Here is a 19,760-nt window from a genome sequence, read left to right on the forward strand (position 1 = left end):
CAGCATACCGATGACAATAACAAATTTCGTGAAAGCCTACTTTGGAGATTTACAATTTAGTTTTTCAACTTTAGAATTCAGCACTACATGGCAATGCCTAGAAGTTGGAATAATGGCAGGATGTACCATTTCTCCCCTGGCTTTTACTATGGTAATGGAAGTAATTATTAGGGCATCAAAATGGGTAGTGGGAGGAGAGCGCCTGGCTTCTAGAATGCGACTACCACCAATTCGAGCATAAATGGATGACATGACAACAATGACTACAACAGTGGCCTGCACTAATCAGTTATTGGGCAAATTAACCAATAACACTGAATGGGCACAAATGCAATTCAAGCCCATTAAATCAAGGAGCATCTCTATAATTAAAGGTAAAGTAGTAGACAAAAGGTTCTACACTAATGGTGAGGCAATACCAACAGTGTCCGAGAAGCCAGTGAAAAGTCTAGGGAGATGGTACGATGGGGATCTAAAGGACACAGTTCGTGTGGGAGAAGTTAGACTACAATCAGTGGAAGGGTTGAAGAGCACAGACAGCAGCACTTTACCAGGCAAACTGAAACTCTGGTGCTTTCAGTTTGATCTACTGCCAAAACTGCTGTGGCCACTGACTGTGTACGAGGTTTCCTTGACAACAGTTGAGAAGTGGAAGCTTTAAGCAGTTCAAATGTCAGGAAATGGTTGGGAGTTCCATGCTGCCTCAGTAGAGTGGGAATTTATGGTAAAGGAATACTGCAGCTACCAATCTCTGCTCTAACCGAGGAGTTTAAGTGAACCAAAGTCCGACTGGAAATGACATTAGTAGACTCACACGACAAATGCGTAAGGGAGGCAGCAACTGTGCTGAAAACTGGAAGAAAATGGACGGCAATGAAAGCTGTGGAAGATGCTAAGGCTGCCCTTCGAATCAGAGAAATTATGGGGCAAGTTCAGTATGGAAAAGGAGGTTTTGGTCTCAGTTCAGCTCCTCCTACATGGCACAAGACAACTCCAGCTCAATGGAGGAAGCTGGTAGTCAATGAGGTGCAAAAGCAGGAGGAGAGGATCAGGTGTGTAAAGGCCATTTCCCAGGCCAAGCAGGGAGAACGGATGAGATGGGAGAGTGTGGAACAACGCAGGATCGGCTGGCAAGAACAATGGATAATGGAACAGAGCAGGATCAGTTTCCTCATCAGATCAACATATGATGTTCTCCCATCACCACAGAACCTAAACCTCTGGGTGGTGAGGATACCTCATGTCCTTTGTGTTCATCATCTGCAACATTAAGAAACATTTTGACACGATGTAAGGTGGGACTTAGCCAAGAACGGTTTACTTGGTGCCATGACCAGGTGCTGCGATGTTTGGCCTTAGCATTGGAAGACAAGTGTAACGTGACCAAAAAGTTGCCACCAGTTCCATCAAAGCATTACACACAAAAGACAATATTTCTCTGTCCAGGAGAGCAAGCACCAAGAAAAGGTGTTAAAACCCAGCCTCGCTCTGGACAACTGGAAGCTGCTTCAGACTGGAAGATGCTGGCAGATGTTGGTCAACGGCTTATTTTTTCAACTGAGATTGCCACCACTAACCTTCGACCAGACATTGTCTTGTGGTCTGGATCAGCACATCTTGTTCATCTGGTAGAGTTAACAGTGCCATGGGAAGATGCTTTGGATGAGGCGTATGAGAGGAAGAAACTTCGGTATGCTGAACTAGCTGCTGAAGCGGAACAGCGAGGATGGAGAGTCCGAGTTTACCCAGTGGAGGTGGGTTGTCGAGGATTTGTGGCACACTATACAACCCGGTTTCTCAGAGACATCGGGTTCAGTGGCCAAGAGTTGCGTCGCACTGTGAAGAACTTATCTGAAGCAGCTGAAAGGAGCAGCAACTGGCTGTGGTTGAGACGGAAAGATTCTGGATGGGGATCTCAAGCACAATAGAAAGAAATCAACGCTAATGTACAGGTAAGTAAGCTGAGCTGAGTTGAGTGGGGGATGGAGGGGGGTGATGCTGGGACGCCAGAATCACTGTTGAGCCCTCTTGAGGTGTTGTGGGCTAGTCAACGAAACACCGAGGATGGAAGGTGCCCACTTGAAGACCCCAGAGACGTACCCTATTTAGCTCAATCCAGACAGTTGTCATGCTGATGCGCTGGGGAGACTGCACTGGGTTGATCCCCGGAGCCAGCATCGCAGCTGTTGTGTGTGTTGATGCACTGGGGAGGCAAAATGAGCTGATCCCTGGAGCCAGTATTACACTTCAGCAATCAATACCTGACAGAAGGATATCTACGTCATCAAATGGAAAACAACGCAAATGGATGGAGAGGCAGATGGATCACATTAGTTTACTGCAAAGCTACGTCTCAGTTGGTGCTTATCTTGGCAAGAGCCGAGTTCAAATCAGCATGAAGTTCAACATCTACTCTCATGTAATGGAAATCAATAATCTTGCTTAGTACGTTGAAAAATATGGGGGTCTGATCAGCATTTCTGATCTGTCGAAGCTGGTGCTGTTTGTTATAATTAAATCAACACTAAATATTAAAGTTTATGTTCAAATTCCTCAGGAAGCTAATGATGCTTCTTTGAAAATGTAGATAATTCGAGATCGGGCAGTGACGTTTTTGTTCATCTTTCCTCGGCAGTCAGTCACGTTCCTGTTTGCGTACTCGGGCAGTCACGTCCAGGTTTTGGGTCTGGTTGTAACTTACCCTCTAATTTTAGCACTGAGAGAGTAAAATGTATTTTCAGTGGGTAAAATGTCATAATACCTTGAAGTCATGAATAATCCCGATAAATAATGTACAATCTTTAATGGTAATGGGGTATGCATTAAAAAAAGAGGCTTCCATTTTAACTGCAATGCTACTTTGAACTACTGTACAACCACGCATGTGTTCTACAAGGTTGTTTGTCGGCTCAGTGCATTTTCTTTTTTAAGAGGTATCTGACTCCGCAAATGAATTATGTTATTTACATTTTAACATGAAATTCTTAAACAATGAACATGTTAAAACTTCAATATAAGCCATACAGATACATAAAATAAGGAAATGCATTAGTAAGTTATAAAGCAGTTTGTTTAATATTATAGGCACCTTTTTTTCAGCAGTTGCCTCCAAAGATGGTTCAAGTTGGATTTGTAGCTCGACTGGGGTGTTGACGCTTCAACCTGTGTATACGTTTACAAAAAACCACCCACTTTTTCCTGAAAACCCAAAGTAAGTTGTGATGTCACAATCACATCTGATGTTCCCCATTGTAACTACACTATTTGCAATCATAACTTTTTTTTAAATTGTGTTTTATGTGCTTAATTACTTGAGAACAAATTCTCATTTGCATAGCGCCTTGTTACCAAAGTGTGCCGTTAAGAAAGTGCATCAGGGTTGCCAGAAATTATAATATGTTTGAGCCCAAAGTCATACACCAACCATAATGGAATGTATGACATATTCACAGATATTGATGCATGTTGCTGTTACAATGTTTAGCAACAGTGACATAAACACGAATGGTTGTGTATCATATAGCTTAGAATTTTGCTTAAAAATATTGTTTAGACTTTCAAACAATTCAAAACATATCCAAATATAATACCTGCATAATAAAAATATAAGCCCAATTGGGCATGAACCCGCCCAATCTGGCAACCTGTGTAGCTTCAAATTTTTCTTATTCTTATTATGATTGGCTGCAAAGACAACAGGGCTAGACAGAGATTGGATAATGTTCATTGAGTTGTTTTTTCTTGTGCATATTTTCCTACTAACTGATGACATTGTATTCTGGGAGATGTAGTTGTTAGTGGAAGTTTTTGGGGGAGGCAGACAAGCTGTGCAGCAAAATTTTTATGTATTAAATTTAAACTGAGTGTATATTTCCGACTTAATGCATAAAAACGGCAGGTACGAAGCTTATCAAGACTGCTGGTCACATCTTTTGTTTTAATACACATCACTATACTCTAATTTAGACTCTGGGCATTTTTTTTAAGAAATGTTTGGTTTAAAAAGTGTGTCTTAAATATGTGAAGGAATACGGTACATCAGAAGGAAAGGGATCGTGCGAGGCTATAAAAAAAAGAAGGTATGTCAGGAGAGGTATGGGAGTCTAAGGTGGCTGTGCCTGGTCATTTTGGAAATTAGATAGACGGGTATCTGCAAGGGTGGGATTTAAAACCTGCTTCCTGACCTTGATCTGCAGCTGATAGAAATGAACAAGTGATTTCAAATAGCTTTCAAATCAGTCCCAATATGGCAAATGCAAAAGTGGAATTCCTGGAAAAGTCTGAGCTATACATCTAAAAAACATTTATACCAAGGCATACATACAGTAGTGACAGTCCTGTATTTTTTATTACATCTTTGCTTGGTTGTTTGCTTAATTTCCCAGATGTTGAGTTAAATGTGTTTTTTTAGATTTATAAAAACTTCAAAACTAACAGAGAAGAGTAACTTGTAATTTTTGGATTTTCAGTCAAACCTGTTCCACAGTCTACTGACACAGGGCATGTTAAATGCAGGTACCACCAATTCTGTAGCATTCCAATAGCCTTGGCGTTTTAATTATTGATAGGTGCCTTTTATCCATATTTCCAAAGAGGTACTTAATCCTAACCACCATGCGTACTGGTACAAAGACAATCAATCCTATGAGAAGCGTAGTCCACTTGCTCAACATACACCAGTGGTTGAAACATTTACTGCTGCATCAGACACAATAGAATGGTTTACAGAGTATTACAGAATACCCCTTATAAACGTTTACCACAGTATTTCTGCACAGTGATTTTGCAATGTTCCCCTGGTTATACTATGCAATTACTATAGTCTACCATTTTGCCATGTTTTTGATATGCTTTACAATACCTCTCTGGTCTTTACAGTGCTAACCTACACTGTATGCTTTGCCAAGTTTTCATATTGTTTTATTGCACTTTGCTGTGCTTTTACTATAATAAACTTTTGGAAGGGTCCCTGCAGTTTTTACAAGAAACACACTGCTTTACCTTTGTCGGTTTTGAAGCAACATATTTTTATTCACAAATGTATTTTTATTCACAAATCAGCTGGGCATATATATATATATATATATTATATATTTCTCTGCTTTTACTCAGTACATAAACCTATAGTAACAGAACTATGCAAACACTGTATACGTATTAACTGTATATAAAGTAAGGTGGGGGGGTAGTCAAATATTACTTATTTTTTGTTAGAAAAAACAAGCTGAAATATGACCCTATTGGGTTAATCAGCGGATAATTAAAACCGCCACTTACCCTGACCTTAACTGAAAGCCCATGTTTACCCTGACCTTAACTGAAATTACCCTGACCTTAACTGAAACTGGAATTTACCCTGACCTTAACTGAAACCCTGTTACCCTGACCTTAACTGCAAACCCTGTTACCCTGACCTTAACTGAAACAATGTTACCCTGACCTTTGAAACCCTGGGACCCTGACTTTGGGACAAACCCTGTTACCCTGACCTTACACTGAAACGCTGGAATTGACTTTGGGACTTACCCTGACCTTAACTGAAAGCCCATGTGGTCACAATACCAACAATGAACCCTAAGGTGATGGGGCACATTCCATCTTCCAGCTTCAGGTCCTACTAGCTACCTACAATAGTTACTATATACAGAGAAACCTGAGTTAACTGGTCCCCAAAGGTGATATACGTGGCTGCTGAAGGTAGATGGCTGCTTAGCTAAGGTGTGTCTGAGTTTTCTGGGTTTACTGGCTGGTAACAGAAGGTGGAAATTTCAAAACTACATGAAGCCTTAAACTTATTTGCTGCAACAAAATAATGGTAATAGTATCAACTCACCAAAACAATATCCTTAAAATGTTTGCCACCAGCAAGACGAGACACACGTAACTTGAGAATCCCTCAGCGTTCTGCGTTCTTCTGATGTCCCTGTACTGAGGAATGTATGGCACTACACCTCCAAACATCATGGCACCCGCAGCAACCCACAAAACCAGCTGATTCAATACAAAAATGATCTGATCCATGTCTTCATCCTCCATTTTGAATGTCAAAATTTAAAAATAAAACTTACTGGCAAGTTAATTAAAAAAATAACAAATAAATAACAATACAAAAAATGTTTGGCTTTAGTTGGTCATTGTGTTACTGATGCACCTTAGCTCCTTGGTAGTATATTTTACGAGTTGATATGAATGAACGGAGAAGGATGAATGTATGAATAAATGAATGAATGAATGAATGCGTCCCCTTCCTGGTTGTGATTTCAGATTTGTAAGCTCCAGCCTCTCTGCACGGCACTGTGTATTAACGTTGCTGGAGTGACGTGATGTCACAAATAACCACACCACATCACATCACTGCCACGCAAGCACAAGTGGATCTGAAAAAAGAAAGAAAAAAAAAAAAAACAGACGATGAGAAAACGTGACAAATAAAATAGTATAAATGAATATGCAAAAGTTAGCGTTAGACAGAGGGCTCTCAAAACGGACAACGTACAATTTAGCGAGTTCCATACAGTGTGTTGCCCAAGATATATATATAATTCTGGTGGGTTGTGTAGACATTGCGGTATAATAAATACAGCAAGTTAAATCATCCATCACATACCACGGACGCAGAAGCAGACTGACGAGTCTTCCGGGAGCAAACAAAGCTGGTGTGTATGTTTTTTTTCTAGTGCATACATGAGTTAGTAGACGAGCCCTTTACTGTATTTAAGTTTCGGAGCATCAAGCGTGCCTCTGTATTTGTGAACAGCTAGTTACAGCTAAATGCCCACTGGAGTGTCAGAACAGCATCCATTTCCTGCTACGGCGGCATCATGATACAACAATTCCGACGGGGTGTTTCCTTTTCGCTACGTCACATTCAGGATTTCGACATCTGGTGTGATTCCTCAGGGTCCTAAAGCTTAGTCAACCGAGTAGTTTGTTTTTAACATAGGTACCTTATTATCGAGAATAGATGCACAAAGACTGCTTGTGCAAAAACGCCTTTTGCCTTAAATAAATAAATAAATAAATAACATTGGAAATTATGATTACGTATAAAGACAACGACTTGTCATTTTATACACTGCAATACATCTTATATTTTATGTTCAGCTGACCGAAATCATCCAAAGTATTTTTTTTTTTTTTAAATAGCTTTTTTTTTTTTTTTTTGCTGTACCTAAATCTTTGGTCTACTTTTTATATCAGGTTCAGCCCTATCAACTGTTCCTCAGTTTAACTGAAGGCTTCTGTTTAACTGAGCTGTTTGTTCACTATTCGTGAATCATAGGGATAGTTCAGCATGACCATAAATTTAGTTGTTTGAAAATTCGATCAATGGGTGATGGCTTCCAGGTACAGTTTGTAGAAGGCCATACGTGTATATAACGCATGGCATGTTTTCATTTTCATCCTTTGATTAGTCATCAGGAAGAGGTCTTATTCAGAGCTGTAGGGTTATCCTTGATGCGAGGCGGAGCGGCAGGCATCCTTGGGCGATGCTGTGCGGCAGGCATCCTTGGGCGAAGCGGTGCGGCAGGCATCCTTGGGCGGAGCAGAGTGGCAGGCATCCTTGGAGATGCGGAGCGGCTGGCAACCCCGGGCGATGCGGAACGGCAGGCATCCTTGGGCGATGCCTAGCGGTAGGCATCATTGGGCGAAGCAAGGCAGGCATCCTTGGGCGAAGACGTGAAGGGAGTCTGGAAAAGCTGGAGTGGGTTTTGGCCCTCTTCTCGGCCACTGCGGCCGGGTGGCAATTCCCCGTGCTCGCATATTATTACATTTTACCTGCACGTGAAGTGCTGTGCAATCCTCGTGCCTAAATACAAATATACATTTTAAACAACTTGTGTTCCGCAGACCCATTTATATCCTGTGTACCAATGACTATACACCAACATTAACACACAACACGCAACATTTAACATTGAAATACACACAGGGGCGGGCAACATTGCCACAGCTTCCCAGCTGTATTGGACCTATATCAGTGATTTACCCCACAAGTTCTACTGTCTTCTGCGGTGTGGTCATTTGTGTTGAAATGTCTGGCAGCAGGAGATGTCAAGCATATGATCGACTGGATATTGATCATCCATAGGGCTCTGGTGTTTGATTGATCATCCGTAGGGCTCAGGTGTTTGCAGTTTCAGCTGGCCTATTATATATTATTTACTAACAGTTAACAGAAAATAAATAATAAATAACATGTTTATTAGCTGTTTGTTAACAGTTAATAAACAAATAAAGTGTGATATATAATATATATATATATATATATATATATATATATATATATATATATATATATATATATATATATATATATAACCAGTGTTGTGTTGTTAGTTATTATTATTATTATTTATTATTTATTATTATTATTATTATTATTATTATTATTATTATTTTAAATGATGATGCGCTTATATCCGAGCTTTGGTTTAATTATTTGTTTTCTACTTCAACCCTTCCACTCCAATACACACTGTCAGTTTTTTTAGAAGGCCATTGGGACCAAATATTGTGCACTAAAAACAAAAACAACCACCTACAAAGGTTACTTTACTGTACTTGTATAAGAGGGTTGGGTGAATGCATGCATGTGACAAAAATACAATGATTCTTGGTTGTAAATCTCCCTCCCGACCTGTGAGGGCACTAAGCAGTGAGAACAGAGTTCCTTGGACGGGCTACTCTGACAGTTCTTTCCCAGGGTTCAAGGGAAGTCGGCCAGCCTGGAAGAGGGCGAGACTCTGTTGCAATAACGCATTGACCAGGAAGGGAAAAGACGTGGCAGCCGCAGATTGGAGAGGCGGTTGTACTCGTTTACCAATGGGTCATGTATGACAGCATAAAAGGGGACAGAGAATTGTAATCTGCTCCATCGCATTTAGTTTTGTATTTAAACTGAGAAGGACCGTGAGAGACCCGTTAAACAGAGAAAACAATATCATGAGTGTTTTTTGTTTGTTTGTCTGTGTGTAATTGTCTTGTCTGTAACTCTACACTACACAGCCAACACTAAAGCCGGAACAGCACCACTACTATCACAAATATAACCTGTATCACCCACCATGAGCAGTACTGCACTCACCCAGGACTGGTGAGCGTGTATGTATAACTGGGGCGGATACGTGTGGATTATTGTTATTGTTTGGGTCTGCAAACCTGTTATTGGTTATTATTATTGTTATTGGTCACCAGACCTGGCTACAAAAATAAACACCACTTTTCCAAACTGGATTAAACCTCTCTGTCTGTTTCATTACCACACTGCATCACCCCTGCACCTGCATCCACTCAGCCACTTTGTCACAATGCACTATAATGTATATTTGAGTTTTGTGTCACTCTTTAATACAATCAGTGTTTCACTACACACACTTAAGTTCTACGTTATTTTTTTAAGTAAAAAATCAATTTATATTTTCTACAGCAACAAAACATACATCGAACAAAATAAGTTGACATCAAATTTGAGGATTCTGGAGTAATAATTATCATTACAGGAAGAAGAAGAAGAAGAAGAAGTCATTTGTTTTTTTTATCAATTATCATATACAACACTTATTCTTCATTGTGTCATGAGAGGTTAGAATGAGGTGATCCTTACAGTAGAAAATTCAGAAGCTCTACCCTATTACTACTAAACGTCTAATTCAGACACTAGGGCCACAGAATACAAAACACATTGAAAAAAGACAATATACAGGGTTTTGTAAAGTGATAAGCAAGCTAAAACGGGTTTGGTGAACTACTCACAGCCTCTGTTAATCTGAAAAGTACTCAAATGCCCTTTAACCTTTGTATTGCAGTGATCTGTGCATTTGTGTTTATGTATCGTTTTGTGTTTGCATATTGTGTGTTTATTCCCTTCCCACTGTATTCCGCCATTGCCTGTTTACCTTTTGTGTGTGTTTTCCCGTACCATGTAACCCTCTGTTAGTTTGTCTGCCCTGGGATGTTCCCATTGGTTGTTACCTGTGCACCCTCATTGGTTATTGTTTGTTTTTCTGTGCCTATTGGTCCTGGTGTCAGTTAATGGGACGTGTCCTAAGCCTGGGACTCTTTTGCATAAGGGGGCGGGCTCTCTCAACTATGCGTGGCAAATCCCCACACTAAGTTGATAACGCCTTAGGGGTGTGATTCCATGGACCCTCAAGAGCTTATGTCCTATATTCACTTTATGTTAATAATGGATAATTTCTGAATACAGGATACAAGTGAATACAATTATAGATATAAAAAATATATAGAGAGAGGTGTGTTTTAATATATAACACCAACTCTGTTTTCCAACCAGGGTTTAAAATATACTTCCCTTTTAACATTAAAAACATCCTCTGCAGTAAGTTGGCTTTGTTTCATCTATAGATTGGATTTAACAATTAACACAGTTATATGGTCCGTGTTAAAATTTAATAATATTATATATATATATATATAATATATATATATATATATATATATCTATAATATATATATATATATATATATATATATGAGTCCCCAAAAAACAGTGGTAATAATTTAAAAATAGTTGTTTACATCAAATTGGTGAATGCAACAATAAATATAATTGTGCTGTATCCATATGTTACACAAATGACTATTAAAACCCTTTGTTAGCAAGCATTGCTACTGCAGGGTTAATTTCCACAAAGCTTCAAGGAAATGCCTCTTAATATTTTATCTTGTTTAGTAAGATTAGGCTCTTGGGAAGTGGCCCCATGCAATTGGTTACTGTTTTAAATACAATATTGTTTCTACTTAAACATTCTTGAATGAAGTGCTGAATCAAAAATCATATCAAACCTATTTGGCAATGTTGCCCCGCCCCTGTGTGTTTTTCTGTGTTGTATGTTGTGTGTAGTGTGTTAATGTTGGTGTATAGTCATTGGTACACAGGATATAATATGGGTTACGAGCATGAGTGTTTAAAATGTATATTTGTATTTAGGCACGAGGATTGCACAGCACCTCAGGTGCATTAAATATAAAAATATGTGATCATGGGGAATTGCACTTTATTATTTCACGTACAGTTGTACCGAGACTCCAATTGAATGATTGATTAGCAATCGAGTCTCGGTACAGCTGCATAAAAGCAGCATGTTTTCACTCACATGGGTTGTGTGTTCGGTGAGTGGAGAACGGGATTGGAGACGGAGGTAATAGCAATTAATAGTTATAATAATACCAGCTCACCGTGTTTGTCTCTGTAGTCCGTTTTGTTTGTCTCTTTGTTTTGGCTACAAGTGCAGTGTCCTGTGTTTTGTTTGTCTTGCAACCTTTTATTTTCTGTTTGCTTAATCATTAAATGCTGAGCGCAAACTCCACGTCTCTCTGTCTGTGGTGGAGTTGTGCCCCGGCTGTATGGTGTATGGGCACACGTTGGCCATCTGCCCCATGCAATATGAAGAGGAGGTACCAGAGCCCAGACGGGCGGACCGCGAAAGTCCAGTGCCCAGACAGGGGGACCGCAGGAATCCAAAGCCCAGGAGACAGCTGTTCCCATATCCGCCAGAAGAGGAAGGATGCCTGCTGGTTTCACCTCCACAGTCTGAGTGTGAAGAGCCTGAACGTCCTGCACCTGAGTGGGAGGAGCCCAAATGTCCACAGCCCAAGAGGGAGGAGTCGGTGCGTCCACAGCCCTCAAAGAGGGTGTCAGAGCATCCACAGCCCAAGTGTCCACCAGCAGAGGAAGAATGCCTGCTGTCCCCATCTCCACCAGCAGAAGAAGAATGCCTGCTGTCCCCATCTCCATCTGCAGAGGACGAATGCCTGCTGTCCCCATCTCCACCAGAAGAGGGAGAATGCCTGCTGGTTCCACCTCCACCAGCAGAGGGTGAATGCCTGCTGGTATCACTTCCCCCACCGTCACCACCCGGAGGAGAGGAGCAGGAGCTGCTTCTGCCGCCATCACCTACCCCTGCAAGTGAGGGAGAGCTGCACCAGTCCCCTGTAACAGGGGCAGACTACACGTCGCTCCTACCTCCGTCGTCAGGAAACTACATGCTGCTCCCACCTCCACCGCTTCCACTGCCAGGAGCAGAGCAGCAGGAGCTGTTTCTTTATAGTTATATCCTTATAGTTCTAACGAAGTGTGGGGAAGTAAAGAGGAAGTATGGCAGAAGGATGAAGGGACAAAAGGGAGAGGGCAAATGAATCAGGAAATGAGCGGGGGAGGTGTAGTTTAAGGGACATAATTGAAGGGAATAAGTTAAATAAGACTAACTATTGGCCATTGCCCATGGGACCCAGAAAGCCGTGATTATATTAAGTGTACAGGACAGTACTATATTGTTTCAAGTTTGGGGGGGGGGTCGGTCACCTCGTAAAAGCATGCCAAGCGGCATGCAGGGCGAGTCATACAGCCAGAGCTCGTCAGTTTGAATCTTGGTTGTGCGATGCAGCGGGTCTTCGCTGGAGATTCTGTGTGCGGGCGGAGTTTTGCTGGGCTGGTATTCGTTCTCCAGTTACTGGGTGTAAAAAGACGCCGATTGGCTTGTGGGATAGGATGACGCCCACTGAGCCGCGGGCCCCTGAGCTGTGTGGTGAATCGCCGCGGTGAAGGACAAATAATAATAATATAATAATAATAATAATAATAATAATAATAATAATAATAATAATAATAATAATTGTGCATTCATAAGAGAAAATCATTGGTAAAGTAACTGAGATTCTAAATTAAATAAATGAATAAATAAAGGTGTATTTGTACTCCCGTCCGGTAGGTGGCGTTAATAAGTCTTGATGGTGGACTTAATGCGCTGATAAAGTAGAACAACAAGATTCAATCATCAGTCAATTGCTTTCGTCTGCAACCACTGCTAGACGTGACAAGAGGCTGAGAAAAAAAGTTTTTTCATGTGTGTAGCTGTCAATTCAGACAAGGATATGGCAAAGGTCTGGTTTAGTGTTCGTAAATATCAGGTGGTCAGAAATGCGCTAACAGCCCTGTGGCAGGGACGTAGAGTTAGTTGCCGATTGCTTTTTCGTTTACAGACATTTCAGTGTACAAGGAGAAGATGAACCAATTTGAGATTTGCCGATTCATTTTTCATTGAAATGGTTGCTGCCGATTGCTATTTGATTTACAGTAATGTGCAAGGATCAGACCTGTTTAAGTAGTTTAAACCAGCTCAAGAAAGTTTCAGCCACCCCAGGAAAGTAATCACACACACACGTTTTGTGATGTGGCTAAATCTACTTGAAGCTGATTTTCTCTATGAATAGTGTGATTGCTCACTTACCCGAGGTGGTTAAATTAATTAAACCGCGGGTCTGATATGTTTTCTCCATCTGAAACCTCTGAAAAAACAAAAGCAAATCGATTAGTCTCTCCTTACAATATCTGTAAATTAAAAAGCAATTGGAAAATCTAAAATTGATTTGTCTTTCCTTGTACAGAGAAGTGGCTGTAAATGAAAAAGCAACCGGTCGACAGTAGGCAACTAGCTTTACGTTTCTCGCAGCACAGTGGCTAAGAAGCTGATCGCCGAACACCCAAGGGAATATGATTCGGGTTCTGAGGAACTGCGTCAAAACTGAAAATACTTTTAATAAACTTCAATTTAACCACGTCTACAATAGCAACATTTACACATCATGCATTCAGTGTGGAAACAAAAATGTATTAAACAAGTTTGCCTCAAAAACAAAGTCCTGTAATTTTATAACGATGCATGTCGATGACCTTGTTTATTATCTGCACCAACTAATGTGTGTCATTTGTAAGGACCGGTACTGTACCGTTGTCCAAGATTATTGCTAGGTTATGTTAAACCTGTGGACACAGTGTGTTGAGAATGCTGTCTCGATTGATGATGTTTATGTATGCATTATCCTGATGATGAAAATGCCAAACATTTAAAAGCCTGAAGTCCTTTATTTTCAAACCTGTTGCACATAATGAACTTGTTTTCAAATTTAGCTATTTTCCATTTAGTTACAAGTGTTCTAGAAATGCAGGTATTTAAGATCAGTTTTCCATACAACATCAGAAGTATAGTAACTGTGGCCAAAAAAATGAAACATTATTGGCTGAGCTTACTAAAAATAGAATCCAGTAACAAGTATCATGTTCTTTTATAATAACGTATATATTTTTAAACATGTTTACAGATACATTTTGGTATGAAAGTCCAACCCTTGGATCTAAAGTGGTTAGTTGATTTAAAAGTAACTTGTTTGCTGTTATGTTTTAAAAGTACATCATATTTAGTAGATACACTTACGTGCATTTCTCGCTCTCTCTCTCTCTCTCTCTCTCTCTCTCTCTCTCTCTCTCTCTCTCTCTCTCTCTCTCTCTCTCTCTCTCTCTCTCTCTCTGCCATACAATAAGAGGCGGCGAAGAGAATTTTTTTTTTTTTTTTTTTTTTTTTTTTCGAGAGTGACGCAGTTTTACTTTTAAAAATTACACACATTTATGGGAATGGTCTCGCAAAATTTGATCATACTTTCTTGGACATTTGTTACAATAAATTATTGAACATACTCTCCATACACTGTAGATCAAACCACAGGATTAGAATGGTCTGGGTCTTATTTGCATTACTTACTGGAATATGTATGTCACAAATTGTTAGGCTAATGCCTTCACCGGTCTTGTAATTTTATAGTTTTGCATGTGTCTAAACGTGTACTGAACAAACGTGTACCAAACGAGCAAGATGGGCCGAATGGCCTCCTCTCGTTTGTAAACTTTCTTATGTTCTTATGTTCTTATGGTATCTTAGATGTGCAAACCGTCCGGTTTGGAGATCACTTTGAAGCGCACATCATCACCACAGAAAGGCTGCAGAGAAGACAGTATCTGTATGAGATCACTGAACACCATTCTGTACAAGGCAATCACAGACCTGATGAACACTTATGAAGTTAGTCCAGAGCTTTATGACCTCCCCGTTGAAATTTCAAAGGCAAGTCAAATATACAGTATATGTTTGATGTGTTTCATATTTGGGGTTAGGTGTGATTGCTTATGAAAGATGCTGGATTTGAAACACTGGAAATAGAAAGTTGTCCTTTATTTAGGTTCAGAGCAGGGATAGGACAAGGTAATGTTGTCTTCCTCTCAGAGGGTAAGGCTGGTGCTGCGAGTGAAGGGCTGTAGTCCATCACTGCTAAGATTAAATACCCAGAACATTGTCTCAATTTCTCCGGTCAGAGACTCTGGTGAAAGGATTTCCTGAAGGAACATTAGAGGCAGCGATCTTGAGAAATGGTACTAATAATATTCAGCAAAGCGGCCATATATATATGCCATATATATATATATATATATATATATATATATATATATATATATATATATATATATATATATGGTGTCTAATGACACTTATCCCTTTACCTGCCCACACGCTTATGCCAACATTTTTACATTAATTCATGGTTCTTGATATGCATGTGTTTCAGTATAAGGTATTGAATCCAGACTCTGCACTTTTCTTGATTTAGAAGAGGCAGTTTTAAGGATGAAAAAAAAAAACTTTTCTTGAAGTTAATATGCTCAGCTCAGTGGGAGCAACCATGATCCAGATGTTCCGTGGCAAAGGGCAAAATTTGTTATTTTATTTCTATATTGCATTACATGTGTGCTGTCTTTTTTGCACAGGTTGCATTACTGTGACTTTCACTAATACTGCTTGGGATATTTATTCTCTTTCACTATCAAAGTTTTTCTGCTGTTGGATTTCTCCTCCTGCTGTGAGTACTGGAAGATAAGTGGAAAGTCTGAGAAAGATGATTTAATTTGTCAAGTTCTTGAAAAGAGTGCCCCTCACATAAGGTAAGTACTAGGTTTTGTTCTTACAAGCAAGGCAAATTTCAATAAGGCAGGGTGACACTGATTGTGAGGCACTCAAGCAAAGACAACTGCTAATTGCTGTATTGTGTTGTACATTCAGATATATTTGTAAGTTAAGTAAATGTACTTCAATGGTTCTGAAGTAAATAAATACATTTTGGTTAGGAAACTTACGTTGCTTTTGTACTTTTCATTGCAAAAACTGTTTAATTTCTCCCTTTTAATAGATATCTTCTGATCACTCACCAAGTCCTTGGTAGTGTTCCCGCTGTAACATTTACTAAAGACAAACACTATGCAGTGGTATCTCTGTGCAAGTATGTACAGCATCAGCTGTATTTGTTACTGCATTTATGAATCTGAAAGCTAATGTTTTAAAATTAAGAAGACAGTCAGCTGTCAATGACCAAAACAAGTCAATGTCAATTTTGTGGATCTCATCGGGTGCAACAGTGTACAAAGCAAAGAACATCTTTTACTCTTTCTTTTGCTGATACGTTTGCAACGTGGGACCTTTGTCATGACACTTTCTGGTAAAATCGCTCAATGTTCCCTTTATCCTCAGTGTGATCCAACATTTTTCTCTATCCTTCTCTGTGAACTGCGATATTATTTAATATTACATGCCTATGCGTGGCGATATGTTTTACATGTAAAATGACGTGTGCATAATTCCCTGGGGTTTACTACGGCATGACAAGAGGGACTTGGTCTTTCTTTGTTTTAAATCCTGATTTTTTATTTATTAATTTTTTTAAATGTATTGTCATTTATATCCTTGGAGAATCCTGACTTGGATTTTTTTCATTTATTTTATAGTTTGCTGTAGGTAGTTGTACTGGAAGTATTCAGCTGTACGGTTTATAATTGTTGTAACCGTTTCTTTTTTAAGGTTGAAAAATTGCTGGAGGCTGCTGATTTTGGGCCACAAGAGAACACAGGAGATTCTGTGCCAATCGTGAATGATAGGAGGTAAACAGACTGGCAGTTGTACTAACTTGGGTAGTAGTATTGTGACATGAACTGATGTCTACTTGGGGTTTAGTTGTAAGTTGGGCCAGAATCGAACCCGAGTCTGCAGAAATAAAGGCATGAAAACCTATTGCACAACCTTTAATACATTTACAAAATACATATATTTGTGCAATTGTTACCCCTGGCATGATGTTATAGCTGCGTTTCAGGTGTTTGTCTGTAACAGTTTTAGTTTTATCATTGGAACTGATTCAATTTCTTGAGGGTTTTAGAGTCTTCATGGTGACATATACATGTGCTGGCTAATATAGGTTATATATTGGAAATTCCACATGTTGGAACATACTGTAGGTTAACATACGAACACCTGCAATACTGATGTGGTAAAGGCCATACTTGGGAAGCACTTATTTAATGTTAAAGAAACTATGCTTAGGCATTTGATATGTGATGTTGTTTGACATTATGTGGTTGTAGGTGACTTTTGCACAGTACAGACACTCAGTAGTGTGGTGTTTATATAGTTGGCGGGATATGTTTTTAGTTGTTTAAAAGCCTTTAACTTTCCTCCCGTAGAGAAACTTCAACCTCATCAAACCTGTTTGGAATCGACCATGAAGCACTGAACAGACAAATCATGGAGCACAAGAAGAGATTCACAGAAAAGCTCACAGAGCCTGTAGACGCCAGCTTAACAGAGCAGCAACAGGAGTAGATGAGGAAAAAGAACATAAAGAAAAAGAAAGCAAAGTACAAGTTTGATGATGATATCACCCCTGAGACATACCTGCTGGAGAAATACAATCAAGACAAATATAGTGAAGAGAGGGATGAGCTAGAAGAATCAGAGGTTAAAGAAATGATGGCACAGGAAGACCGACAAAACACATAGTGCTTGATCTGTACAATGCATGGACATTTTCAAGCTGTTTTCTTCATTAAACAATGTATGTAGCTAGAGCCGTATATCCTTACTGGTATTCACCGGTTCTGTGTAATGGTTACAAAAAAATACAATGTTTTTCTTTTTTCTAAAGATTTGCTATCACTTCACAACAAAATATTTTCCTATATCTTACCTGCTTTGCACTTCCATCACTATATCGTTTTGAAATGAACATGTCATAACAAACGTGTTTCCATTTTAAAACAGGACATTGGTACTACACTGAATAAAAGAAAGTTTGCTCGGTTTGCTTGTCTAGCCTGCCAGGAGATATGTTACCCTTGCAATCCATAATTCAGTTAATCTCAGTAGTGTCTTTAGGGCCAGTCAGTAGAGGAATCAGCTGCTTGGTTACTGACAGGAAGCCCTTAAGGCAAGGGTGTCAAACTTACAAACTTGTCAAACAGTGTCTTTTGGCTTTCATTCCACCCGAGCTCTCAGTTACTTAATTGGTCTTATTATTTGATTAACTGGACACATTTAATACTTCTCTTCAGGCCTCAAAGTGTTTCATAGGTAGTGTACTTTGAATCAAGTGCATTTTTAAAACCATCACCTGTAAAAATGTTAAATATTAAATAAAAAATATTTAAATGTCAAATTCAACAAATAATTAGATCAGTTATATTAATTGAGAGCTTAAGTTGGCATGAAAACCAGAAGACCCTTCTGCCCTCGAGGACTGGAGTTTGACAAGACTGCCTTAAAGGTAGTTCACTACTGACCAAGAAATTTCACCTGGCGATTTCTTTAACTTAGTATAGTTCCAGGTAGCATGTTTTAAAATACTGTTTTCTAAAACTGTATCTTTCAAAACTACACATTTTAGACCTACACTGTGAATTAATGTGCATGGTGTGAAAAATGAATGGAATTATTTTTAGGGAAATCGACTGTGTGTAGAGTGTTGCAGGTAAACAAGTTACACATTACACAGAAAGAATGTCAACACTTTTTGAATTTTGATTCGAGCTAAGCCATCACTGATAAGGACATTTCTAAATAAATATTTCACAAAAGTCACTGTGTTTATTATTGCGTGCATTTATATTTCTCATCAGTTTAAAGGTAATCGAATTGGGTCCTAAATCTTAGTTTAAACAAGATACAGAATTAAATTGAGAAAATAATTATGTACAATAATGTAATATGGTGAATAATGATAATTGTATGAAAAATTATTGGGAAGAAATGCACCAAAAGGTTCAGTTTTGAAAGGTTGCATTTTGTTAAGCTGCTGGTAATTGTAAATTGTAAATAAAAAGTTGACATTACTTCTCAATATCAATTGTGTCTACAGGCCAGAATCGACTTGCTGTTAAACACACAGTTTACTGGTGTCTTAAGCCCCAAGCTTTATCAATTTGATTTATTTTGGACTACATGGATATCAATGGTTTTTAATTGTGCAAGCACTGCCAGAATATCAGCCAACATACAGTCGCTGATAAACGTTTTGGAACCGTACACTTATACTATAATTCAAGGTAATAGCTTAAGTACAAGCATTTAGGAAACTTTAGCCAATTTTCAACACATCAGAAAACAAAATACACAATTTCTAGTAATTTAACAAATATATAAAATAGTTATTTTAATAGACAATTCTCCATTGTGTTACATCTTGTTGGTGAAATCTGGAACCATTATGTCTTGTATATTTCCTCCTGGCTACATCATTTTTCAGTTCAGTCCAAAACATTTCTATTGGATTGAAATCTGGTGATTGTGAAGGCCATTCCACAACTTATGTTTTTGTTTTCTTCAAGAGCTCTAGAATTAATTTAGCCCTCTGCATTGGTTTGTTGTGTTGGAAGGTCAATTGTCAGCCTATGAAAGAATGCTATCATTGTACATTGTAGAATGTTTTGATACGGCTGCATTCCTTAGGTCTTCACATGTATGTCTCCAGTTTGTAAACTGCTAAAACACACCCATATTATGATTGAACCACCTCCATGTTTAACTGTAGGTAAAGGGTTTTCTTCATTGAAGGCTTTCCCCTTGTTCTCCAAACACACTATGGTG

At 39.1% G+C, this 19,760-nt stretch overlaps 2 protein-coding genes across 4 annotated transcripts in view; one reads left to right on the forward strand and one right to left on the reverse strand.

Moving 5' to 3' along the window:
• The window catches only part of LOC121313334 (solute carrier family 66 member 2), a 51,365-nt gene extending 44,346 nt beyond the window's left edge, over positions 1-7,019 (reverse strand). Inside the window, exons 1-2 of one of the 3 annotated variants that reach the window (XM_041245744.1) lie at positions 6,608-7,019; positions 5,834-6,377 (exon numbers count right to left, since the gene is read on the reverse strand). In XM_041245744.1, coding sequence (XP_041101678.1) covers positions 5,834-6,036 — 203 coding nt within the window. In that variant the 5' untranslated portion in view covers positions 6,037-6,377; positions 6,608-7,019. The other 2 variants (XM_041245746.1, XM_041245745.1) reach the window with 2 other exon arrangements.
• A 7,618-nt stretch (positions 7,020-14,637) lies between these two features.
• On the forward strand, positions 14,638-18,223 carry LOC121309234 (putative ribosome-binding factor A, mitochondrial). Its single transcript, XM_041242138.1, has 3 exons — positions 14,638-14,966; positions 16,641-16,783; positions 17,363-18,223. The coding sequence occupies exons 1-3, from the start codon at positions 14,739-14,741 to the stop codon at positions 17,499-17,501; spliced, it is 510 nt and encodes a 169-aa protein (XP_041098072.1). The 5' UTR covers positions 14,638-14,738; the 3' UTR covers positions 17,502-18,223.
• The last annotated feature ends 1,537 nt before the right edge of the window (positions 18,224-19,760 follow it).

This window comes from Polyodon spathula, chromosome 3 (assembly GCF_017654505.1).
Source record: "Polyodon spathula isolate WHYD16114869_AA chromosome 3, ASM1765450v1, whole genome shotgun sequence".
Classification (NCBI taxonomy): Eukaryota; Metazoa; Chordata; class Actinopteri; order Acipenseriformes; family Polyodontidae; genus Polyodon; species Polyodon spathula.